Source organism: Rattus rattus, chromosome 9 (genome assembly GCF_011064425.1).
Source record: "Rattus rattus isolate New Zealand chromosome 9, Rrattus_CSIRO_v1, whole genome shotgun sequence".
Lineage (NCBI taxonomy): Eukaryota > Metazoa > Chordata > Mammalia > Rodentia > Muridae > Rattus > Rattus rattus.
The window spans coordinates 58,215,197-58,236,315 of record NC_046162.1 but is presented as its reverse complement, the minus strand read 5'-3'; the positions used below and the strand labels follow the sequence as shown (position 1 = coordinate 58,236,315).

Sequence of the window (21,119 nt, the reverse complement as noted above, 5' to 3'; positions counted from 1 at the left end):
CCTCTTGTCACTTCCTGGAGGCTTGGGGGTCTCTTGTGAGGTGGAACTATGTATGTAAGATATTAGGGGACTGACTGACATCATTCCCATGAGGCCGTCCCTGGTACCTGGCACCTCAGTTTGTTAGAGATTGTTAAGGTCCTCGACTGTTGGGCCAGTGAGTGGCTCAGTAGGTAAAGGCACTCAGTAGCTGGGCATGGTGGTGCGAGACAGGTGGATCTCTGTGAGTTCAAGGCCAGCCTAGTCTATAGAGAGAGTTCCAGGATAGCTGGGGCTACACAGAGAAACCTTGTCCCAAAACAAAACAAACAAACAAACAAAAAAAGGCATTTGACCTCAGTCAGACAGATGGTTTGGATTCCATTCCTAGATTCCACAGGACAGGAGAGAATCAACTTCTACAACCTGTCCTTTGACCTCCATGTACCTTCTTTAGTGTGTATGTGCATATGCATAGATACACACCAAATAAATAAATGTAAAAAAAAATTCCTAACAACATTTTATTGTTAAAGCATTTGGCTAGCAAACCTAAGGTCCTGGGAGAGAAAGATAGGATACACAGACACACAGACACACACAGAGAGAGAGAGAGAGAGAGAGAGAGAGAGGAGAGAGAGACAGAGAGAGAGAGAGTTGTAGTTTTGTGGGTTTTGAGACAGCATCTCTGTAGTAGTAGTAGTAGCAGTAGTAGTAGTAGTAGTAGTAGTAGTAGTAGTAGTAGTAGTAGTAGTAGTGTGTGTGTGTGTGTGTGTGTGTGTGTGTGTTAGCACATGTGGGGGGGAGTCTGTGCATACTTGTGTGTGCACATGTGCAGAGGAGGGCATCAGGTATTCTGTCACTCTCTACCTCATTCCTTTGAGACAGGGTCCCTCATTGACTCTGAAGCCAGACTATTGGTCAGCATTCTGGTTATAGTCTGATGTGTGTGCATGGTTAGACATGCATGACTATACCCAGCTTTTTAGGAGAATACTGGGGTCCGATGGAGGTCCTCAGGTTCTAGAACCCTCTCTCCAGCCCCCAGCCCTTGCTTTTTTTTTTTTTTTTAATCTTTTTGTTTGTTTGCTTGCTTTTGATGCATTCTTTTGTTTGTTTTTCTTGGGTTTTTTGTTTTGTTTTGTTTTGTTTTCAAGATAGCATCTAGTGTACCTCAAACTCCCATAGAACTTGCAACCCTCAGGCTGACTCAGCTTCGAAAGTCCTGGGATTCCAGATGCATGTCACTGGGTCCTATTGGTAAGAAACAATAATCCTGTGTAGAAAGTTAGTCTGTGGGCTGGAGAGATGGCTTAGTGGTTAAGAGCACTGGCTGCTCTTCCAGAGGTCCTGAGTTCAAATTCCAGCAACCACATGGTGGCTCACAACCATCTGTAATGGGATCCTATGCCCTCTTCTGGTGTGTCTGAAGACAGCTACTGTGTACTCACATACATTAAATAAATAAAATCTTTAAAAAAAAAAAAAAAAGAAAGTCTGTGATGGAGAATTTGCAACAGTATCTTTCTTTTCCTGCTCTAATTGTAACCTAGGAACTTTACTGCCTCCAGCTGCTAACCTAGGCCCAGACCTGGAAGCTTCTAGACTCCATACAATCTGATCTAGGCCTGGAATGGCTTAAGCCTCTGAGACTGTTGCATAGACTCGCCCTTTCTAGCTCTTTCTGGACTCTGGATGCTCAACTCAGCTGCTCTGGCTCAAACTCCTCTCCAAGCTGACTGATTCAATCTGGCTCCTCTCAGGTTCTCCTGAATTGCTCTGCTGACCTTAAACTAGCTAGCAATCTGTTGTAGTCTTATGGTTCTTTCTCCTTCTCTGACTCATTCTGTCTTCACTGTGTCTAGTTTGTTCTCTGCCTGCTACCTGACTCTGCGAAACTCCCTTGGTAAAACAGCCTCTTTCCTATCCACTGTGCTGCTTTTTCTTAAGTTCTGTCTTAAGTAGCTTCCCTTTCCTCTCTCTTCTTGTGAGAGTTGGGCATATCCTAATCTGTCAGATCTTTCTCTGATTCATCACTTTGACTGCCACTCAATTAGATGTCACTTTCCTTTTTAAAAATTTTTATTTTATTTTTTACTCATTCAGAAACTTTACATCCCTCTCACTGCCCCCTTCCGGTTATCCCAACCTCCCACCACACACAATCCTTCCCCAATCTCTCCTACCCTTCTCCTCTGAGCAGGGGGACCCCCCTTGGTATTCCCCTACCCTAGCACTTCAAGTCTCTGCAAGGATAGGTGTTCCTTCTCCCACTGAGGCCAGACAAGGCAGCCCAGTTAACAGGACATATCCCATATACAGGTAACGCTTGCGAGATAGGTCCCATTCCGGTTGTTTGGGCCCCATTTGAAGACCAAGCTGTACACCTGCTACATACATGCAGCAAGGCTAGGGTGTGTGCTCTTTGGTTGGTGGTTCAGACTCTGAGAGCCCCAAGAGTCCAGGTTAGTTGACTCTATCGGCCTTCTGTGGAGTTCCTATCCTCTTTAGGGCCCACAATCCTTCCTCCTTTTCTTCCATTAAGAGTCCCCAGTTCCATCTACTGTTTGGCTGTGGGTGTCTGTATCTGTTTGAGTCAGCTGCTGGTGGGAGCTTCTTAGAGGACCACATGCTCCTGTCTGCAAACATAACAGTATTTCACTAATAGTGGCAAGGGTTGGTGCTTGCCCATGGGATGGGTCTCAAGTTGGGCTGGTTGTTGATTAGCCATTCCCTCAGTCTCTGCTCCCTTCCCTATGCCCACATTTCTTATAGACAGGATAAATTTTGGGTTGAAAGTTTTGTGGGTGGGTTGGTGTCTCTCTCGCTCCACCAGGGGTTCTGCCTGGCTACAGGAGGTGGCCTCTTCAGGTTTCATATCTTCAGTCTCGTGAGTCACAGCTAAAGTCCCACCCCCCCATTGATTCTTGGGTGCCTCTCTTATTCCAGGTCTCTTCACTTGTCCTGGAGATGTCCCTTATTTTCTCACCCCTGTCAGTTGCAGATTTCCATTCATTTTCATGGCTATCTAGCAATCTCTCCTGTCCTGAACCCACTCCTGTTCCTGAACCTTCCATTCCTGTCCCCATACCCACTCCACAAACATCACTTTCAAACATGGGTGCTTCCTTCTACAAACAACTTTCGCCTTCATTGTTGGGATTAAAGGTGTGTGCTAAGGATGTGTCTGTATTCCAGTCAGCGGTATTAAAGGTGTGTACTAAGGATGTGTCTGTATTCCAGTCAGCGGTATTAAAGGTGTGTACTAAGGATGTGTCTGTATTCCAGTCAGCGGTATTAAAGGTGTGTGCTAAGGACTGAGCCACACCACACTAGAAATGGGTATTTTCAGTAAATAACACAATCTTGGGGTTCACAGCGTGATCACATATCCTGCAACAAAAAATTTATCAACTCGGACAATTTTATTAAGACTGTTTCTTTGTTCCTGGAAACTGGAGATTAAGATGTATACACATAATTATATGAAATAAATAGATTACTATAACATGAGGATTTAGAAATTACCAGTCTAAGAAACAAAAACAGCGGAGTGGTGGTGCATGCCTCTCATTCCAGCACTCGGGAAGCAGAGGCAGAGGCAGAGGCAGGTGGATCTCTCTGAATTCGAGGCCAGCCTGGTCTACAGAGTTCCAGGATAGCCCAAGGCTACACAGAGAAATCCTGTCCCCCCCCCAAAACAAACAAACAAACAAACAAAAAACCCACAAACAAATAGACAAAAGCTTTGCCACCTCTGCCCTGTTCTGTGCTGACACCTCCCTCCCCACCATTTGCCCTAGAACGAGATCTTTCTCCTGCTTCTGCTGTCAGGAGACCCTGAACCTGGTCCAGGTGGTGCCTTTGCTGCTTTTCAGATCCCACCAAGTTTTACAAGTCCCTAAGGTAACACACCACAGGCATGCTCAATGGCACCTCACTTCCCCTCTTCATGTCATGCCTACTCTGTGTGACGAGTGTGGCCCTGACCCAGAAGCCAAAGACACCAGGACTCCTGACCGGAAACGGCCGTGGATAAGCTCGGCTGGCTGGTGGCATCTCTAAATGCTACAGCCCGGGCTACTTCCGCCTGGACTCCAGAAGGCCTCGTGCTATGCTGCTGTTTCTCACACCTCAGCTGTCACATCGAAGGCCTCTCTTGTGGTAGTTGGTGCGACAGCTCAGTGGCTCTCGGTGTCCCTGCTGTATAGGAAGCTTCTCTTGCTACCCTACCTGATCTCTCCTTTCTGGGGAGGGGGGGACCTGCATGAGGCCACCTCAGCTCATAAAGGCTCAGTAAGTCCACCCAAGAAGGCTTCAATTGTAGCAAAATACGAGCTTCTCTCCAGAGAAGGGTAACGAGGGCAATGAATGCGAAGGCGGCGACAGCCTGCCTGGTCAGACTAAGCTGAGGGGGAAATGGGTTTTACTCATAAAGGGAGAGAAATTGGTTGAGCTGTCAGACCCTTGTAACCAGCTCTGTTGAGCATTGTGAAACTGACTATCCCAGGAGTGCTAGAACCCTCTTCCAGAAACATTCTTGCTTTTATTTAATGAACACCGATGAACCACTATTCTGTACAGGGCCCTAGTTGGCAGCCAGCCTACGCATGTCCCTTTCAAGAAAACACAACTGTAGCCCTGCATTCTGTTTTCCAACAGGATGGAGGAAGTCAAGGGCTTCCAGGCAGTGAGGTTACAGAAAACAGAGGAATATGAAAAGAAAAACTGTGGCGGCTTCCGGCTCATCTACCCTGGTCAGAATTTGGAGAAGTATGAAAAATTTTTCCAAGACAATAGCTCCCTTTTCCAGAACACTGTTGCTTCCAGAGCCCGGGAGCTGTATGCAAGGTAGGAAGGCTTCCTCTAGGGCTGAGGTGAACAGGGTGTTCTGCTCCTCTGGGTGGCCCAAGATAGCAGGGAGAACTTCTGTGTCCCAATTCCCAACCTTGCAGTTGACAGAAGAGCATCCAGGGGATGGAACTGGGAGATCCCCTAGCACAGCGAGTCACTAAATAAGAACAACTGCTGTTTTAAAAGTTCATCTCTGAGACAAACGCCCCAGCCCACCACTGCCTCGGAAGTGTGTTATGAATCCAGGCTATATGGAATCCAAGGACGTGAAGAGAGCCATCCAGTTAGGTCCAGTCCTAACCAAGCACCGCAGTTATGAGAGGGGAAGTCAGAGATAGAGGAGGTCAGATATCAAGATGGTACCCAAGGACTTAGAACTACCCTGTCTCCTGGCTCCCGAGACCAAGCGATTTCATCTGGTGCACTGCCTTTGGTCCAGTCCCAGGGTTCACTGGTCAGAGAGCCCGACAAATAAAGTGGGCCAACATGGGAGCCCCTTGCTTTGGCCCCCTATCCAGTTCCTCTTTCCAGAGAAGGGGGAAGTGACGAGGGTACAGTGGTGTGAGAAGTAGCCCCCTTTACTGTTCCCCGAATTGGGGATGGCTGGAAGATGGCGCTATTTCATCTACTCTGCTCCTTGACCTTCGGTCACTTGATTGCCTACGCTCCATCCTCCAGTCCCATCTTCTTTTTACTGTTTATTTGCCATATATAGGTGTTTTGCCTGCTTGTATGGCTATGCATACAGTGCCTGCAGGATCCAGAGGAATCCACCCGATCCCTGAAACTGGAGATACAGACAGTTGTGAGCTGTCATGTGGATGCTGGGAATCGAACCAGGGTCCCATGGAAGACCGGCGCTCTTAACCACTGAGCCGCCTCTCCAGCCCCCTCTCCATTCTATCTTACCCGCCCCCTAAGAAGAGTGCCTGCTCCTTCGCCCATGACACTCACCTGTTCTTCCACTGACAGGCAGCTGATCCAGGAGCTGAGGCAGAAACAGCAAAACAAATTCTCCCTAAAAAAAGAGAGGAAGGAAGAGATGCAGGGCGAGTCTGCGGGTGAGCAGGCAAAAGACAAAATCGTGCGACTCCAGCGACCCAGACAGCAGCCCAAGTGCAAGCCGGCCACCTGTCCCCCCAAACAAGTAAACTCCGATGAGGGGGGCGCGTGTATAACCAGCACCTTGCCGCGGCTCGGGCCGATCCGTGGGAGGGTGCCACGGAGACCTCTGCTCCGAGCACAGACACACTGATGGGCTGCCCGAAGGGCTGAACTACAGGAAGGGGGCACTCAGAGCCTGGCATCTGTTAGACGATCCCTCCATCCTGGTGGTAGAGAATGCTCGCACTGGTCCGTCTCGGGCTGTGCTAGAGACTGAACATGAGCCCATGTAGGGGGTGTGCTCCCCAACTGTGTGTACTCAATGCCCTCGCCCCGGCCTGGGTGGGAATGCACCCTTCAGGAGGCTCCTCAGGACATCCATGGGGGTAACTAAACAGGGCAGGGCGCTTCCGACATGCTTTCTGCACAGGGCGGCCCAGCCCCTGGCGAGCTACCTCACTGTCCTGGGATCTGAGTCTTTGTGTTTCTCCGTCTGCAGCCTCCTGTTCTCTTCTGCCTCAGTGGTTACTGACGACTTTTCAACACCTCTGATCATTCTTGTCTGTCTTGTTTTTCTTAAAGACAGCGATGGTCTCTCGTGACCCAAAACTTGCTAGGTAGCCCAAGATAATGTGGAAATTATTTCATCCTCCTGCCTCCACCTCCTGAGTGCTAGGATTACAGGCACAAAGCCTGGATAATGGTGCTAGAGACTGAACCAGGGCCTCGTGCATACTCGGCCGCTAATCAAGCTGTGTTGCCAGCTTCCCTCCAAACTTAACTAATTAATTAACTAATTAATTAATTATTTTCAAAATGTCTCACTCTCACTGTGGAGCCCTTGCTGGCTGGCCTGGAACTCACTATGTAGACCATGCTATAACTCGTGGCTAGCCTCCTGCTGGAGTGCTGGGACCGCAGGAGTGAGCCACCATGCCCGGTAATCCCCTCAGTCTTGAAGATTTCACTTGGAAGGACAGAGCTAAAGCTGGGTTGGAGACTATTTTCAACTAGCTTGGGGGTGGGGTGTGTCACAGACTCTTTAGGAATCTGAGGACAGCTATGGAACACTTTGCCATCGACTGTGCCCTGTACTGTTTGTAATCTGAGTTTCAAGTGACGAACGGACTCCCTCTCATAATCCAGCCATGAGCTTTTAAGGGTTCCAGAACCCGGACTAAGAGCTCCAGGTTAGAAAGTCTTTGGTATCTCCTGTTTGCTTCCTCCTCGCCTCTCTTGCACCTTCCCTGGGGTGCAGATGACTCCGATGGTGGACAGGACCCTGTTCCCCACGGGCTGTTTGCTTTCCTCCTTCCCAGTCCTTCCATCCAGTGAATTTAGGATCCCGCGCATCTAGCCTGCTCTTAAATATCAGAGGCCTAAAGAAAAGTGAAACTGCCAGGAGCCTGGACCAGAAGGATTCCAAGAATGAGGTTGTCCTCATTCCCTGCAAGGCGGTGTCCGCGAGGAACTACAGCTCTGTCCCTGACCTCAGGAGTTCAAACCCCAGCTACTCCGAGTTGGAGTTCCACATGACCAAGTCCAAAGTCAAGGAAGTCAAGTCGGCCTTTTCAGTGAACATAGTCAGCAGTGCCCAGGTAAGTAGAGGGCCGTGCTCTGGAAGTGGGAGGGGAGAGTCTTGCTTCCTCATCTTTTCCCTGTCCCTAACTTGTAGCTCTTTGAGTACTCACTGCTGCTGCTTGAGCCTCAGTTTCCCCATTTTTTTTTTCTTTTTTTCGGAGCTGGGGACTGAACCCAGGGCCTTGCGCTTGCTAGGCAAGCGCTCTACCACTGAGCTAAATCCCCATCCCCAGTTTCCCCACTTGACATCCCTGCTGAGGGGGTCAGCCTGGGACGGACTGAGGAGGAGCTCTCCTACAGCCCCTTTTCTCAGGCAGGTCTCCATCGACACCAGCTAGGCTGCAGTGCATCGTCTCAAGTCTACATGCTCAAAACAGAACCGTGTGTCCCCTTACGGCTTAGAACCTACGGTGTGGGCAGGGTCGGGTTTCCTTGCAGCCTCTAGAGTGGAAAGCCTTTTTTTTGCTTCATCATAGTCTGACGGCTGCTGTCAAGCATGGATCAGTGACAATGACAACACTGACTGCCTATGTTGTCACCTGGCCTTGTTCTTATTTGTTTGTTTGTTTGTTTTGAGGCAGGGTCATCGCAAGACCCTGGTTCTGGTCATCACAAGTTCTAGAGATCCCTGTGCCTCTGCCTCCTGAGTGCTGAGATTACAGACATGTGCCAGCACACCTAATGATAAACTTATTTTTTTGATGAGGTAGGTGAGGTGAAGCCCAACTGTGGTCCCAGTTGTCTGGAAGCCGCTGAAGCAGGCGAGTTGCTTAGGCTCTAGAATTGAGGGCTAACCTAGTCCATCTTAAACATTTATTTTATGTGTGTGTGTGTGTGTGTGTGTGTGTGTGTGTGTGTGTGCATGTGTGCGCGTGCCATTTGAATGCAGTGCCAGCAGGTAAGAAGAGGTCATTAGATCCCCTGGAACTGGAGTTACAGGCAGTTGTGAGCCACCGTGTGGGTGCTGGGAACTGAACCTGGGTCTTCTGTGAAAGTAGCATATGCTCTTAACTGCAGAGGCATCTTTCCATCCCCCAGTCTAACACATCTGTGTATATAATCAATGCACACAAACACAGAATCAGATATAAAGTCTTCTTATCATTTGCTTCCATGGTCACAGGTTCAGTAATCCACAGATCAAAAAACGCCTTTAAAACGACACCTTTACTAAATGTACACATTTTCTTTACTAAACATACACATTTCTTTTTTTTAATGCATTTGTGCATAGGGGTGTTCATGTGTGTGTGCCTATGTGTGTGATAACCTTAGGTGTCAATCATCAGAGACCATCCACTTTGTTTCTTTTTTTAATATTTATTTATTTTATGTATATGAATACACTGTAAATTCAGACACACCAGAAGACGGTATCAGATCCCATTACAGATGGTTGTGAGCCACCATGTGGTTGCTGGGGATTGAACTCAGGACCTCTGGAAGAGCAGTCAGTGCTCTTAACCGCTGAGCCATCTCTCCAGCCCCCACTTTGTTTCTTGAGATAGGAGCTCACTGGTTTGGACGTTACCAAGTAGGCTAGGCTAGCTGGCCCATAGGCTCCTGAGTCTGTCAGTCTCTATGTCCCTCCTGCTAGGATTACAAGTCTAAACTTCTAAAACAAACAAACAAACAAACAAACAAACAAACAAACAAACCCTGCGTTCTGAGGATCAAACCCCTCAGGTCCTCATGCTTGGGAGACAAGTACTCGATAACACCTGATTCACATCTCTCCAGCCCCACCCAGCCTTTATTTCTTGCACTGTTGAGAATTGAGCCCATGGCCTTGAGCATGCCAGGCAAGTTAAGTAAGTGCTCTATCCCTGAGCCATATATACCCCCAAGCCCTTGTTTTTGAGAGCTTTTAATTCCAGTACTTGGGGAGGCAGAGGCAGGTGGATCTCTGAGTTTGAGGACAGCCTGGTCTACAGAGCGAGTTCTAGGACAACCAGGGCTACATAAATAGACCCTGTTGAAACACACACACGCACACACACACACACACACACACACACACACACACACACACACACACTTCCAAGCTTTTGCTTTTGAGACAGGTTCGTTCTGTGGCTTTGGCTGGCCTCAATTTTGCTGTGTGACTCGGGCTGGCCTCTCAGACACCTCCCTCTTCTGCATCCTGGATACCTATAGAGTATAGGTATGTGTCACTGTGCCTAGCATCGGCATGCAGACATTTTCCTGGATACCATTCCCCAAACAATGGAGTGTGATGGCTGTTTACGTAGCATTCCCATCGCGTTAGACATTATAGTCCGTCTAGAGGTGATTTAAAGTATATGAGAGGCAGTTGTGATTGGCTCACACCTGTGATCCCAGCACTTGAAAGGTAGAGGCAGGAAGATCAGTGGTTCAAGGTCATCCTTGGCTACATGGAGGTCAGCCTAGGACCCACAAGACCTTGTCTCGAAAACTAAAACAGTGACCATGAAGAACTATCTGGATGAAACACGTAGGTGACACATGAATGAGGACTACATTTTATAGAAAATTTTATAGATAGGACCTGATTTTGGTATCCTTGGGGTGAGATGTCCTCTTTGGACATCAAATGACAATTACATTTACAACTCTTCCATTCCAGAACCAAGCCAAAGCAACAGCAACGATGAAATGTTGCTTAATTAATTAATTCAAACAACACCAACAAAACAGCAGAAGTTGAGTCTGGGCCAGGTGTGGAGACTCACGGCATTAATCTCAGCACGTGGAGACAACGGCAGGTGGCTTTCCATGAGTTCAAGCTGGTCTACATAGTGAGTTCCAGGACAGCCAGGACTATATAGAGCCCTGTTTTATCTTAAAACAAACAAACAACACAAAAGGTTGACTCTAGAGTGACCCAAGCATCGCTCCATTAGCGTACAAAAACTTCAAAGCAATGTGGTGGAGCTCACTCTTAATTCTAGCACTCACTAGGCTGAGGCAGGGGGATCTCTGTGAGTCTGAGGACACCCTGGCCTGCACAGCAAGCTCCAGACCAGCCAGGGCTACACAGTGAGAACCTATGAAAAAGAAAGAAAAGAAGTAAGAAAGCAAAGATAGCCTGAGACGAGCTACTAGCCCCTTCCTCCATGTGAGGGTACAGAAACTGGCTGTTTATGAAGAATTAGGATCCAAAGACATAAAGCCAGGCTAGGGGATGTAGCTCAGATGTCAACTGCTAGCCTTGAACGCACTAGGCTCTGGGTTCAGTCCCCATCACCATGATTTTTTTTAAAAAGTTTTAAGGGGGAAAAAAAAAGGCAAATCCAGCTAGCACCTTGATCTTGGGTTTCTCAGCCCCCAATACTCTAAAAATAAAAAAAAAAATAATGATCCTCCTGTTTATAAGCCGCTCAGGGTTGTTTTGTAGCAGGTGGTTGGTTCTCGTCTTCCATCACATGGATCCTGGGCATTGAACTCTCAGTGTTCAGGCTTGGCAGCAGGCACCTTTCCCCATACAGCCATGTCTTTTTCTTTCTTTTTTTTTTTTTTTAATTTATTTATTTGTTATATTTAAGTACACTGTAGCTGTCTTCAGACACCAGAAGAGGGCGTCAGATCCCATTACAGATGGTTGTGAGTCACCATGTGGTTGCTGGGATTTGAACTCAGGACCTCTGGAAGAGCAGTCAGTGCTCTTAACCACTGAGCCATCTCTCCAGCCCGTCTTTTTCTTTCTTTTTAATGATTTTATTTTATGTGCATTGGTGTTTTGCCTGCATGTACGTCTGTGTGTAGGTGTTAGGTCCCCTGGGGCTGCGAGCGGCCATGCGGGTGCTGGGAGTTGAACCCAGTCTTGTGGAACCTGGACTCTCTTTCATGGCTGACCCATCTCTCCAGCCCGCAGCGGAGCCATCTGAACAGCTCTCAAAGGTGTTTGGTTACTGCAGCCAGAGCCAAGTTAAAAAAACCTCGTCAGATGCAGAATTTGCAGACCATCTTTCCACCTCGAAGGTAAGCGTCCCTCTCCTCACTGTTGCCATTGCCCTGAGGGTTTGGTTTGATGAAGTCTGGCTTATCAACTTCTGCTTTGGTTGCTGTACCCAGTCGTCACGGTCAAACCCAAAGTCATGGAGCCCCAAGGCATATCCTCTCTCTGTCTCTCTATTTAAGCGACTTGATTCTAATGCTTTGCTACTGTTTTTGATGGGGTCTTACTATAGACCCCTGGATGGCCTAGAAATCACTATGTAGACCAGACTTGCCTTGAATTCACAGAGATCCACCTGTGTCTGCCTTTTTGAAAATGAGATTTAGGGCTGGTGAGATGGCTCAGAGGTTAAGAGCACTGTCTGCTCTTCCAGAGGTCCTGAGTTCAATTCCCAGCAACTGCATGGTGGCTCACGACCACCTATAATCAGGTCTGGTGCCCTCTTCTGGTGTCTGAAGACAACTACAGTGTACTTATATATAGTAAATAAATAAATTTAAAAAAAAAGAAAAGAAGATTTAATAAGATTAATTTTTAAAAATCTTATACATTGGGCAGTGGTGGCACACACCTTTTAAAGATTTTTTTTTTTTTTTTTTTTTTTTTTTTTTTTTGGTTCTTTTTTGGAGAGCTGGGGATGAACAGAGGCCCATGCGCTTCCTAGGCAAGCGCTCTACCACTGAGCTAAATCCCCAACCCCTAAAGATTTTTTTAATTTGTTTTATGTATGTGAGTACACAGTAGCTGTCTTCAGACACACCAGAAGAGGGCATAGGATCCCATTACAGATGGTTGTGAGCCACCATGTGGTTGCTGGGAACTGAACTCAGGACCTCTGGAAGAGCAGTCAGTGCTCTTAACCGCTCAGCCATCTCACCAGCTCGGCACCTGCCTTTTAATCCCAGCACCCAGGAGGCAGAGGCAGGCAGATCTCTATGAGTTCGAGACTAGCCTGGTCTACAGAGTTCCAGGACAGCTAAGTTTGTACAGTAACATTGTATCTCGGGCTGGAGAGAAGGCTCAGTGGTTAAGAACACTGAGTGTTCTTCCAGAGGTTCTGAATTCAGTTCCCAGCAACCACATGGTGGCTCACAACCATCCGTAATGGGATCTGATACCCTCTTCTGAAGGCAGTTACAGTGTACCACTATACATAAAATAAAATAAAATAAAAATTCTTAAAAAACATATCTCAAAACAACAAAGACAAACAAGTCAATAAAATAAATAAAAAGTGTGTGTGTGTGTGTGTGTGTGTGTCTGTATACATGTATACCATGTGTGTCAGCTAATCATGGAGGCCATCTGGGAACTAGAGGCCACTTCTCCAGCCCCAGAGCACATTTCTTAATTCACCCCTGTGACCGTTTCTGATGTTTCTTTCGGGAGCAAGGAGGGATCCGTCCGCCACAATCTCACTCCGGGCTGTTTTCTTTTTCAGCCCATAACACCTGTAGAAACTTCCGCAGATGCCACAGCCCCCATCTCAACGTCTCTAGAATCCCTAGCGAGCAGCCTCTCCACCACCCCGGAGTGCAGCAGCCCTGAGAGTATCCACATGGCCTCCTATAATCACAAGCAGCAGAAGGCCTCCTACAAGCTGACCCAGGAGAAGAAATCTAAGCCGCTCATGTTTTCCAAATCCAGGCAGTTGGACCTGAACTGTACCTCGATGAAGAATGACATTAAGAAACAATATCTGATGTCAGAGATACTGCAGAAGGTTCAAATAAAGAAGAAACGCCCCTTGTTCCCAGTTCCCAAGACACGTGAGTACCGGTGTAGGGTGGGGTGACCCAAGAGCTTAGGCACTGGAGTCAGCTTTCTCTTACTGTGACAAAATGACCCATGTCATTAACTTCTAAAGAGAATATGCTGGTTTTAGGCTCATGGCTTTCAAAGGCTTGGTGGATGACTGGACAGAGCCAGTATTGTAGGTCTTGGAAGGGAGCGTGCCTTCACGGCAATGGTGGGGAGGCCAGGGTGGGTGGAACTCACTAGCCACCATAGGTCCCGTGTCCTCTCAGGAGCATCAGGTGACAAACTTTAACTTCAGGCCTTTGGGAGACACTTGACTTCCAAACTGTTAGGGCCCAGTCTGGGAACACATGGGTGCAGTCTCAGCGGTCAGGAGGCTGAGACAAGAGGACTGTGAGTTTACAGCCTGAGTGACACAGCAAGACACTTTCTAAAAAAAAATACATGCATGCATGCATACATACATACATACATACATACACACACACACAATACATACATATATACATACATACGTAAAGAAACCCATAAATAAATAAATGCCGGCACCTGTAAGGGGCAGCTCACAGCAGTCTGTGTAACTCCAGTGCCAGGCTAGCCAATGCCCCCTTCTGGCCTCCTTGGGCACTTGTACCCATATAAACAACATATTCATTTCATGTACATGGGCCTTTTGTCTGCAAACATACATGTCTGCATACCATATGTATACCTGATGCCCTTGGGATTGGATTCCCTGGGATTGGAGTTACAGACAATTGGAAGCCACTCTGTGGGTGCTGAGATTTGAACCTAGGTCCTCTGGAAGAACAGCCAGTGTCTTAGCTGTTGAGCTATCTCTTTAGCCCCAACAAATAGAATGTTTAAAAAGATAAATAAGTAAAAATGACCAGGGCTAGTGACGTGGCTCAGTGGGTGAAAGGGTGATTACCACATACCCCTGATGTCCTGAATTTGATCACTGGGACCCCCGTAAAGGTGAGTGGGAAGAACTGAGTCCACAAAATTGTGCTTTGACCTCCACCTGTGTGCTGTGCTCCACCCACACCCACACCCCCACACACATGCACAATAGTTATCAAATAGTTTCTATTACAAAGCTAGAGGTTTGGAGAGATGACTCAGCAGTTAAGAGCACTGGCTGGTTTTGACCCAGGTTCAATTCCCAACACCCCCATGGCTGCTCACGACTCTCTGTAACTCTAATTCCAGGCTATTCAATGCCCTCTTCTGGCCTCCATGGGCATCAGGCATACATGTGGTACACAGACAGACATACAGGAGAAACACTGATAAAAATAAAGTAAAAATAATTACCACCCCCCAAACAAACAAACAAACAAACAAAACAACTAATAGTGACAAGAAGATTTGAATCATATAGGATTAAAGAGCGGGGAACCAGTTGGAACAGACTCCAAGGTTTTAGAATTGCCAGGTCAAAAGGCTTAGCTTCTCTGATGATGGAGATACAGTTCATGCTCTTAGAGAGTCTCCATCCCACTGAATAAGACAGTCAACAGAGTGCTGGTATTCAACACTCCCAGCTCTTGTTCATATGAGCCGCATTGTCTGTGCCAATCTTGGGAGGTCAAAGAAACTGAGTGGAGCAGAGAAGCAGTGGCTGACTTTGATTCCAAGACCTTTAGCCGGTTTGGAGGCATGGGAACCTGGTAGGAGGTCACCAGGAATCGGTGCTGACTGATGATGCCTTTCCAGAATACCCATCCTTGTCTAAGGAGCGGTACACTCACGGCCGCAGCTCCGGCAGGAAGAAAGGAATGGAGGCACACTCTGTCGTCATCCTGCAGAGTTCTCACAGCCATGCTGAATCTCTGAATGACCTTCTGGTAGTTGCCACTCAGGCCCGTCTGGACCCTCGGCCCAGCAGAAGCCATTCGGGCACTACGACAAGGGACTCTGGTACACAGGACCCGAAGCACACTGCCACTGCCTGAGGTCTGGTCAGAAAGGATGTGAGAGAAATCAGGTGGGTGTCACCCTTCCTCCACAGATAGGTCCTCTCGATGATGTCAGTTCCTCTCTTGATCTTCCTGGAGTGTTGAGTATGTAGGAGGGAAGCTGGACTGAGGAAGACCTACAGGTAAGCCAACAGCTAGGACTCCCCAGAATGAGACCCTTGCTTGGCCTGTTTCTCTGGTGCTGAACCACCTCTATCACAAGGTGTACCTTACCCTTGCCTTCTGCCTAAGGCAGTCAGTCATAAATACAGATCCCAGAACCAGAAAGAAGCTTGTCAACATCAACAGATTGACACTCATGTCTCTTAAGCTCTAGAGGCTTGGCTGCAGCTTATGTCACTGTCATCAAAGGCTGGCCCTGTAATGAAAGGGACAGAATAAGAGGACCAAGGAGCCTGGAGGATTCCACTGGGTAGAAGGGTTGGGGAACGGGGGTGTAAGGCGCACTCTTTCAGAGTCTGGGACCTCTGAAGGAAGGTTGGGTGCAAAAATCCATGAGAAGGGACTGGTGCAGCTCATAGGTCCACCATCACCTTCACTCCTGCTGTGGAAGCCAGATCGTTACCAGATATATTGACCTGGCCCCTGGTTACCAGTGGCTCACTGTAGCAGGCCCCTGAGTAGTAGTAGCCAGGGGCATCATCTGGGTGTTTGTGAAAATGCAGATTCTAGAGCCAGTGAGTCAGGGCTCAGCAGATAAACGTGCCTGCTGACAAACCTGATGGCTTGAGTTCTAACCCCGGGGCTCACGTGGTAGAGGGAAAGAACTGATTTCCGTCAGTGGTCTGTTGACCTCCGCAAATATGCCCCCACACTAACGTAATAAAGATTTTTTAATGTGTAGTTAGTGTCTTATGCCTGCATTCCCAGTACCCAGGGAGGTGAGGCATAAAGGTCAGCAGCTCCACGTATCCTAAGCAAGCAAGGGTAGACACAGCAAAACCCTGCCAAACAGATTTTAAAATACAGCTAGGGAACCAGGTGTTGGTGTGTACACTTGTAATCCCAGCAATTGGGAAGCAAGAGGCAGGAGGATCACCACAACTTCAAAGCCAGCTTAGGCTCCATAGCAAGTTTCAGACCAGCCACGGCTACAGAATGAGACCCCGTTTCAAAGAATAAATGGGCCTGGTAGTTCACAGCTGTATCAGGTGAGCCTGGAAGACTAGGAGTTCGATCCCTGCACTTTGGGACCAGCCCAGGCTACCCGAGACCCTGTCTCAATAAAGAGGAAAGTGGGGAATAATGATGTCACAGATTCCACCGAAAGCTTTCATTTGCACTCAGGCCCAGTGAGGGGGCCTCCGGGTTGGAAGTTCTTGCCCACAGGCCTGAGGGCCCAAGTTCAGTCACCAGATCTCACAAGGTGTCAAGAGAGAACCGATTCAGGAAGCTGTCTTTGACCTGCATGTGTGCCAACAGGCACATACACACACAAAATATGTTTTTAAAATTTTTTTAAAGATTTATTCATTTATTATATATAAGTACACTATAGCTGTCTTCAGACACATCAGAAGAGGGAATCGGATCTCTTTACAGATGGTTGTGAGCCACCATGTGGTTGCTGGGAATTGAACTCAGGACCTCTGGAAGAGCAGTTGGGTGCTCTTAACCACTGAGCCATCTCTCCAGCTCTTTAAAAAATTTTTTTAGTTTATTTTTATCATTTAAAAATTTTAACCTTTATTTTTACTTTATATGTAGTAGTGGTTTTGCTTGCATGTATGGCTATACACCATGGATGTGTAGTGACCTTGGAGACCAGAAGAGGGCATCAGATCCCTGGAACTGGAATTACAGAGTGTTATGAGCCACCATGTAGGTGCTGGGAACAGAACCTGGGTCCTCAGAAAGAGTAGCCAATGCACTTAACTGGTGAGCTATCTTTTCTAGTCCCTTTTGTTAATTTTAGTTATGTGTATGTGTCTGCATGTGGTACACAGGCCCACAAAGACCAGAGGCATTGCATCCCCTGGAGCCGAAGCTATAGGTGGTTGTGAGCCAACCCACGCCCCAGGTGGATGCTGGGAATCAGACTTCAGTCCTCTGGAAAAGCAAGGAGCACTTTAACCACTGTTTAATACCACAAGGTACAATACCATGGGTAACAATAATAATAATGACAAAAGCAATACTGAAAGTCAGAAGACACACTAGAGAGAGAGAGAGAGAGAGAGAGAGAGAGAGAGAGAGAGAGAGACAGACAGACAGACAGACAGACAGACAGACATGGTGGGTGGGTTGATTATAGTGGGACAGCATGGCAGTGTGGTAGCTGAACTCTAGAGAGGATGAGGCAGACAGATCATATCAACGTTGAGCCTAGTCTAGGATACAGAGTAGGCTTTGACTCAAAAAAAAAAAAAAAAGTGAAAAGAAGGCACAGTAAAGGGTAAAGCACTTCTTGCATTGACCACAGAATAAAACTTTGAACCTGAACAGAAAAGGCTAAACACTCTCTTAGTCTTCTCTTCTTTCTCTCTAAACATTCTGTTTTGATTCTTTTCATTTTTAAGATTCATGTATTTTAGCCAGATGTGCCAGTGCACTCCTTTAATCCCAGCACTTGGGGGGCAGAGGCAGGTGAATCTCTGTGAATTTCAGCACCAGGCCAGCCTGGTCTACACAGTGAGTTCCAGGACAGCTAGGGTTGTGTGTAAAAATATGTACTATTTTGTTTAATGTGTACAAGTGTTTTGCCTGCATTTATGTGTGTGCACCGTGTAGATGTCTGGTGCTCACAGAGGCCAGAAGAGGGGGTCACATCCCCTGGACCTCGAGTTACAGGTGGTTGTGAGCTGCCATGTGGGTGCTGGGAACCGAGTGCAAGGGAGGTGAGTGCTGTAACCTCTGAGCCATCTCTTCTGCCCTTACTTTTAGTCTTAATTATATATTTATATCTAATCTCTATCTCGATCTATCTATACATCATCTCTATCAATATCATCTATATATTTATCTATCTATGTATCTATTTACCTATCTACCTATCTATCATCTATCTATCTATCTATCTATCTATCTATCTATCTATCTATCTATCTATCTATCTATCTACATTCCCCTAGAGCTAGAGCCACAGGTAGTTGTAGGGTGTACAATGTGGCTGCTAGTAACCAAACTCAACTCCTCTGCTCTAGCACTACATGGTCTTAGCTGTTGGCTGCTGAACCATCTCTCTACTCCTCCTCCCCTCCTCCCTCCCTCCTCCCTCCCTCCCTCCCTCTCCCTCCCTCCTCCCTCCCCTTCCCTCCTTCCCTCTCCCCTTTCCTCCCTCCCTTTCTCTTCCTCATCTTTCTCTTCTCTTCCCTCTTTCCCCCTCCTCCTCCTCTTCCCCCTCCTCCTCCTCTTCCTCTTCCTCCTCCTCCTCCTCTTCCTCCTCCTCCTCCCCTCCTCATCCTGTCTAGTGCTTGTGAGCCTTCTGCCTCAGCCTGTCACTTGCTTGGATTATAGTGTAAGCCACCATTCCTGGCTTTGAGTCAAATATTTATGATGCCTAAGTCCTGAGATCTATACCTCCCACTTTCAACCATCTTTTTCATTCTTATTCTTGAGTCAGACTCAAGGGTGTGATTGATGACTCTTCAGCGAAGGTGTTTCTGCAGGAAGCTGGGAGAGCAGAGGTGAAGAGGGAGGGCTCTGGGAGTATCAGGAGGGGTGACTAGATGGCAGACCTGGCCTTCTGTTTTCAGGATAAATAATTGATTCTAAAAATTGTCTCCAGAGTTAGCAGACCACCATAATGAATACTGGTCTACAGAATGAGTTCTGGGACAGCCAGGGCTACACACAGAAACCCTGTCTTGGAAAAACAAACAAAAAACAAACAAAGACCAATAAGACCAAAACAAACAACAAACAACCCAAAACAAAACAAAAAAAGTAAACCCATACAAACAAAGCAAAAATAAACAATAAGCCCTCAAAATGCCATCGGATTTGTTTTATGTTGGCTAACACCTGAACTGTGGGCCTGCCCTGGAGAATTATTGATATCCCCAGTGGTACTGCATTGCTGGAAACTGGTTTTCCCGTTGCCAGCAGCCATTCATTGCAAAGAGCTTCTAGGTTAGGGGTGGGGCCCTGTGTCCACTTGCCGCCCTTAGGTACACTGGTCTCTATTTGGTACCATCTGCAGCCAGCCAGCTTACCCACTTTTAAGGACCCATATCAAATGTCTGGGCTTGTGAGGTGGTAGGTGGTGAAGGTTATCCAGGAAAAATGTGTTTCTGATGAGTGCGGTTGTGACTCTCCTAACTCTGACAATGACGACTTTAGGGCTGGGTCGCAGGTCAGTGCAGAGCACCTGTCCTGCTTAATCCACAGCATCACAAAGACAAGAAAGAAAGAAAAGAAAAAGGGACGAATTGGCCTTACCATTCCAGAAGACTTTGTAAAAGGTAATCTAAGAAAAGTCCATTTCTTTTTCCTTTCTAGAATCAGACCGGATCTCCGCCATTTTGCCTTTCCTATCTCTTACTCCAGGAAATGATTTGTCTCTTCCTGCAGTGTCTGCAACACCTACAGAATGGACTGGAAGTTTCATTTCCACATCTAGAAATTTCTGGTCTGATAACTATGTCTCACCGGCACCTTTGAGGACAGCAGTCTTCTCTTCTGTGCTCTCCCTGTTAGTTCACAGCACTGTGTGTGTGTAGGACCAGGACTTGCAGGGCTCGAGCACTGCTTCCCCAGGACAAAGTCCAGCTGCCTTAGCTGTGGTGCTCCTCTGGGTCCCTCACACAATGGCCACTGTCATCCAGAACACTCCCTTGGGGGAGGGGGGGTCAAGCAACTTAAGGGAGGAGTGAGGGGAGGACTCATGATTTCCATGAGTCCAGAGCCTTCATTCCACCTGCAAGCCCGTGCCAGTCCCCGTCCTCCTCTCCAAAGAAAAAGAAGGCAGAGTCTGGACTAAGTGTGGTGGAATTCTGAGTCTGGGTGGAAAGAAGCAGGACAGTTTCAACTCACCAGCAGAAGAGAGACCATCGCCCTCTCCAGCTAACCCAAAGGCTTGCCACCCCAGTACCTAGACTGTCTCCTGCTGCTATCTTCCCTTCAGTCTTGCTGGCAAAGACAGGTAATGTGAGAGAGCCTAGCCTGCAGGTGTTTCTTCCATTGACCTGCAGAAATTATATGTCTCCCCTCATGTATACATTGATAAAATAAATTGCCAAGCTCAATACTAGCAAGGACCCTGGTCCAGAGTGTGAGGTGGGACGGTAGTTGCCCTGAGTACCCTCCACTGACCTATGGCAATGTGTCAGGAACTCTTCAAGTATCTCTGTTATCTCTTGGGATGGGTGGTCCACAGGAAGCCCTGCTCTTTTTGTTAGGATCCTGGATCCTGCAGTGACGTCTCTGGCGGCATAGCGATAACCTCTCTCTTGGCTAGCAGAGAGTCCAGCTAGACTCTAGGTTTATATAACATCTCCTGTCAGCCAGTTCACTCTGTGCTTTCTCCAGGAATGCAACACAAGACCTCTGTCTCACTTGGTCTTCTGGAGTTGGGTTTCTAGGGATGAGTGTGGTGAGGAGGCTATGTAGGGCAAGCCTAGGGAGGGTCCGGGTGGGGTCTAAAGGTGATGTGGATTTCCAGTAGGATCTGGGGCATTCAACCCCACAGTATTCTCCCAAGCCAAAGACCTTTGGTTTAAAAGCAAGGGACAAGGGGCTGGAGAGATGGCTTAGTGGTTATGTGAGCACTGGCTTCTCTTCCGGAGCACCTCTGTTCAATTCCTAATATCTACGTGGTGGCTCACAATCACCTGTAAAAGATAAAGTCGCATTTGCTTAACCCCAACAGACATTTTGGCACCTGCTCCTTTGCTGCTCGAGCCGTGGTGGGCTTCCAACAGACCTGTGGAACCATTGCAGTCACTCAGGGCCCTGTACACAGAAGGGTTCTGCCTTCGTTT

The 21,119-nt window shown here is 47.5% G+C and overlaps 1 protein-coding gene across 1 annotated transcript in view; it reads left to right on the top strand.

Moving 5' to 3' along the window:
* Positions 1–20,426, top strand: part of Ttll6 (tubulin tyrosine ligase like 6) — a 34,320-nt gene extending 13,894 nt beyond the window's left edge. The window contains 8 exon segments of the mRNA XM_032913916.1: positions 4,642–4,830; positions 5,806–5,980; positions 7,257–7,535; positions 12,900–13,227; positions 14,936–15,148; positions 15,151–15,206; positions 19,528–19,601; positions 19,711–20,426. Of these exon segments, the coding sequence (XP_032769807.1) occupies positions 4,642–4,830; positions 5,806–5,980; positions 7,257–7,535; positions 12,900–13,227; positions 14,936–15,148; positions 15,151–15,206; positions 19,528–19,601; positions 19,711–19,759 (1,363 nt within the window). The 3' untranslated portion in view covers positions 19,760–20,426.
* The last annotated feature ends 693 nt before the right edge of the window (positions 20,427–21,119 follow it).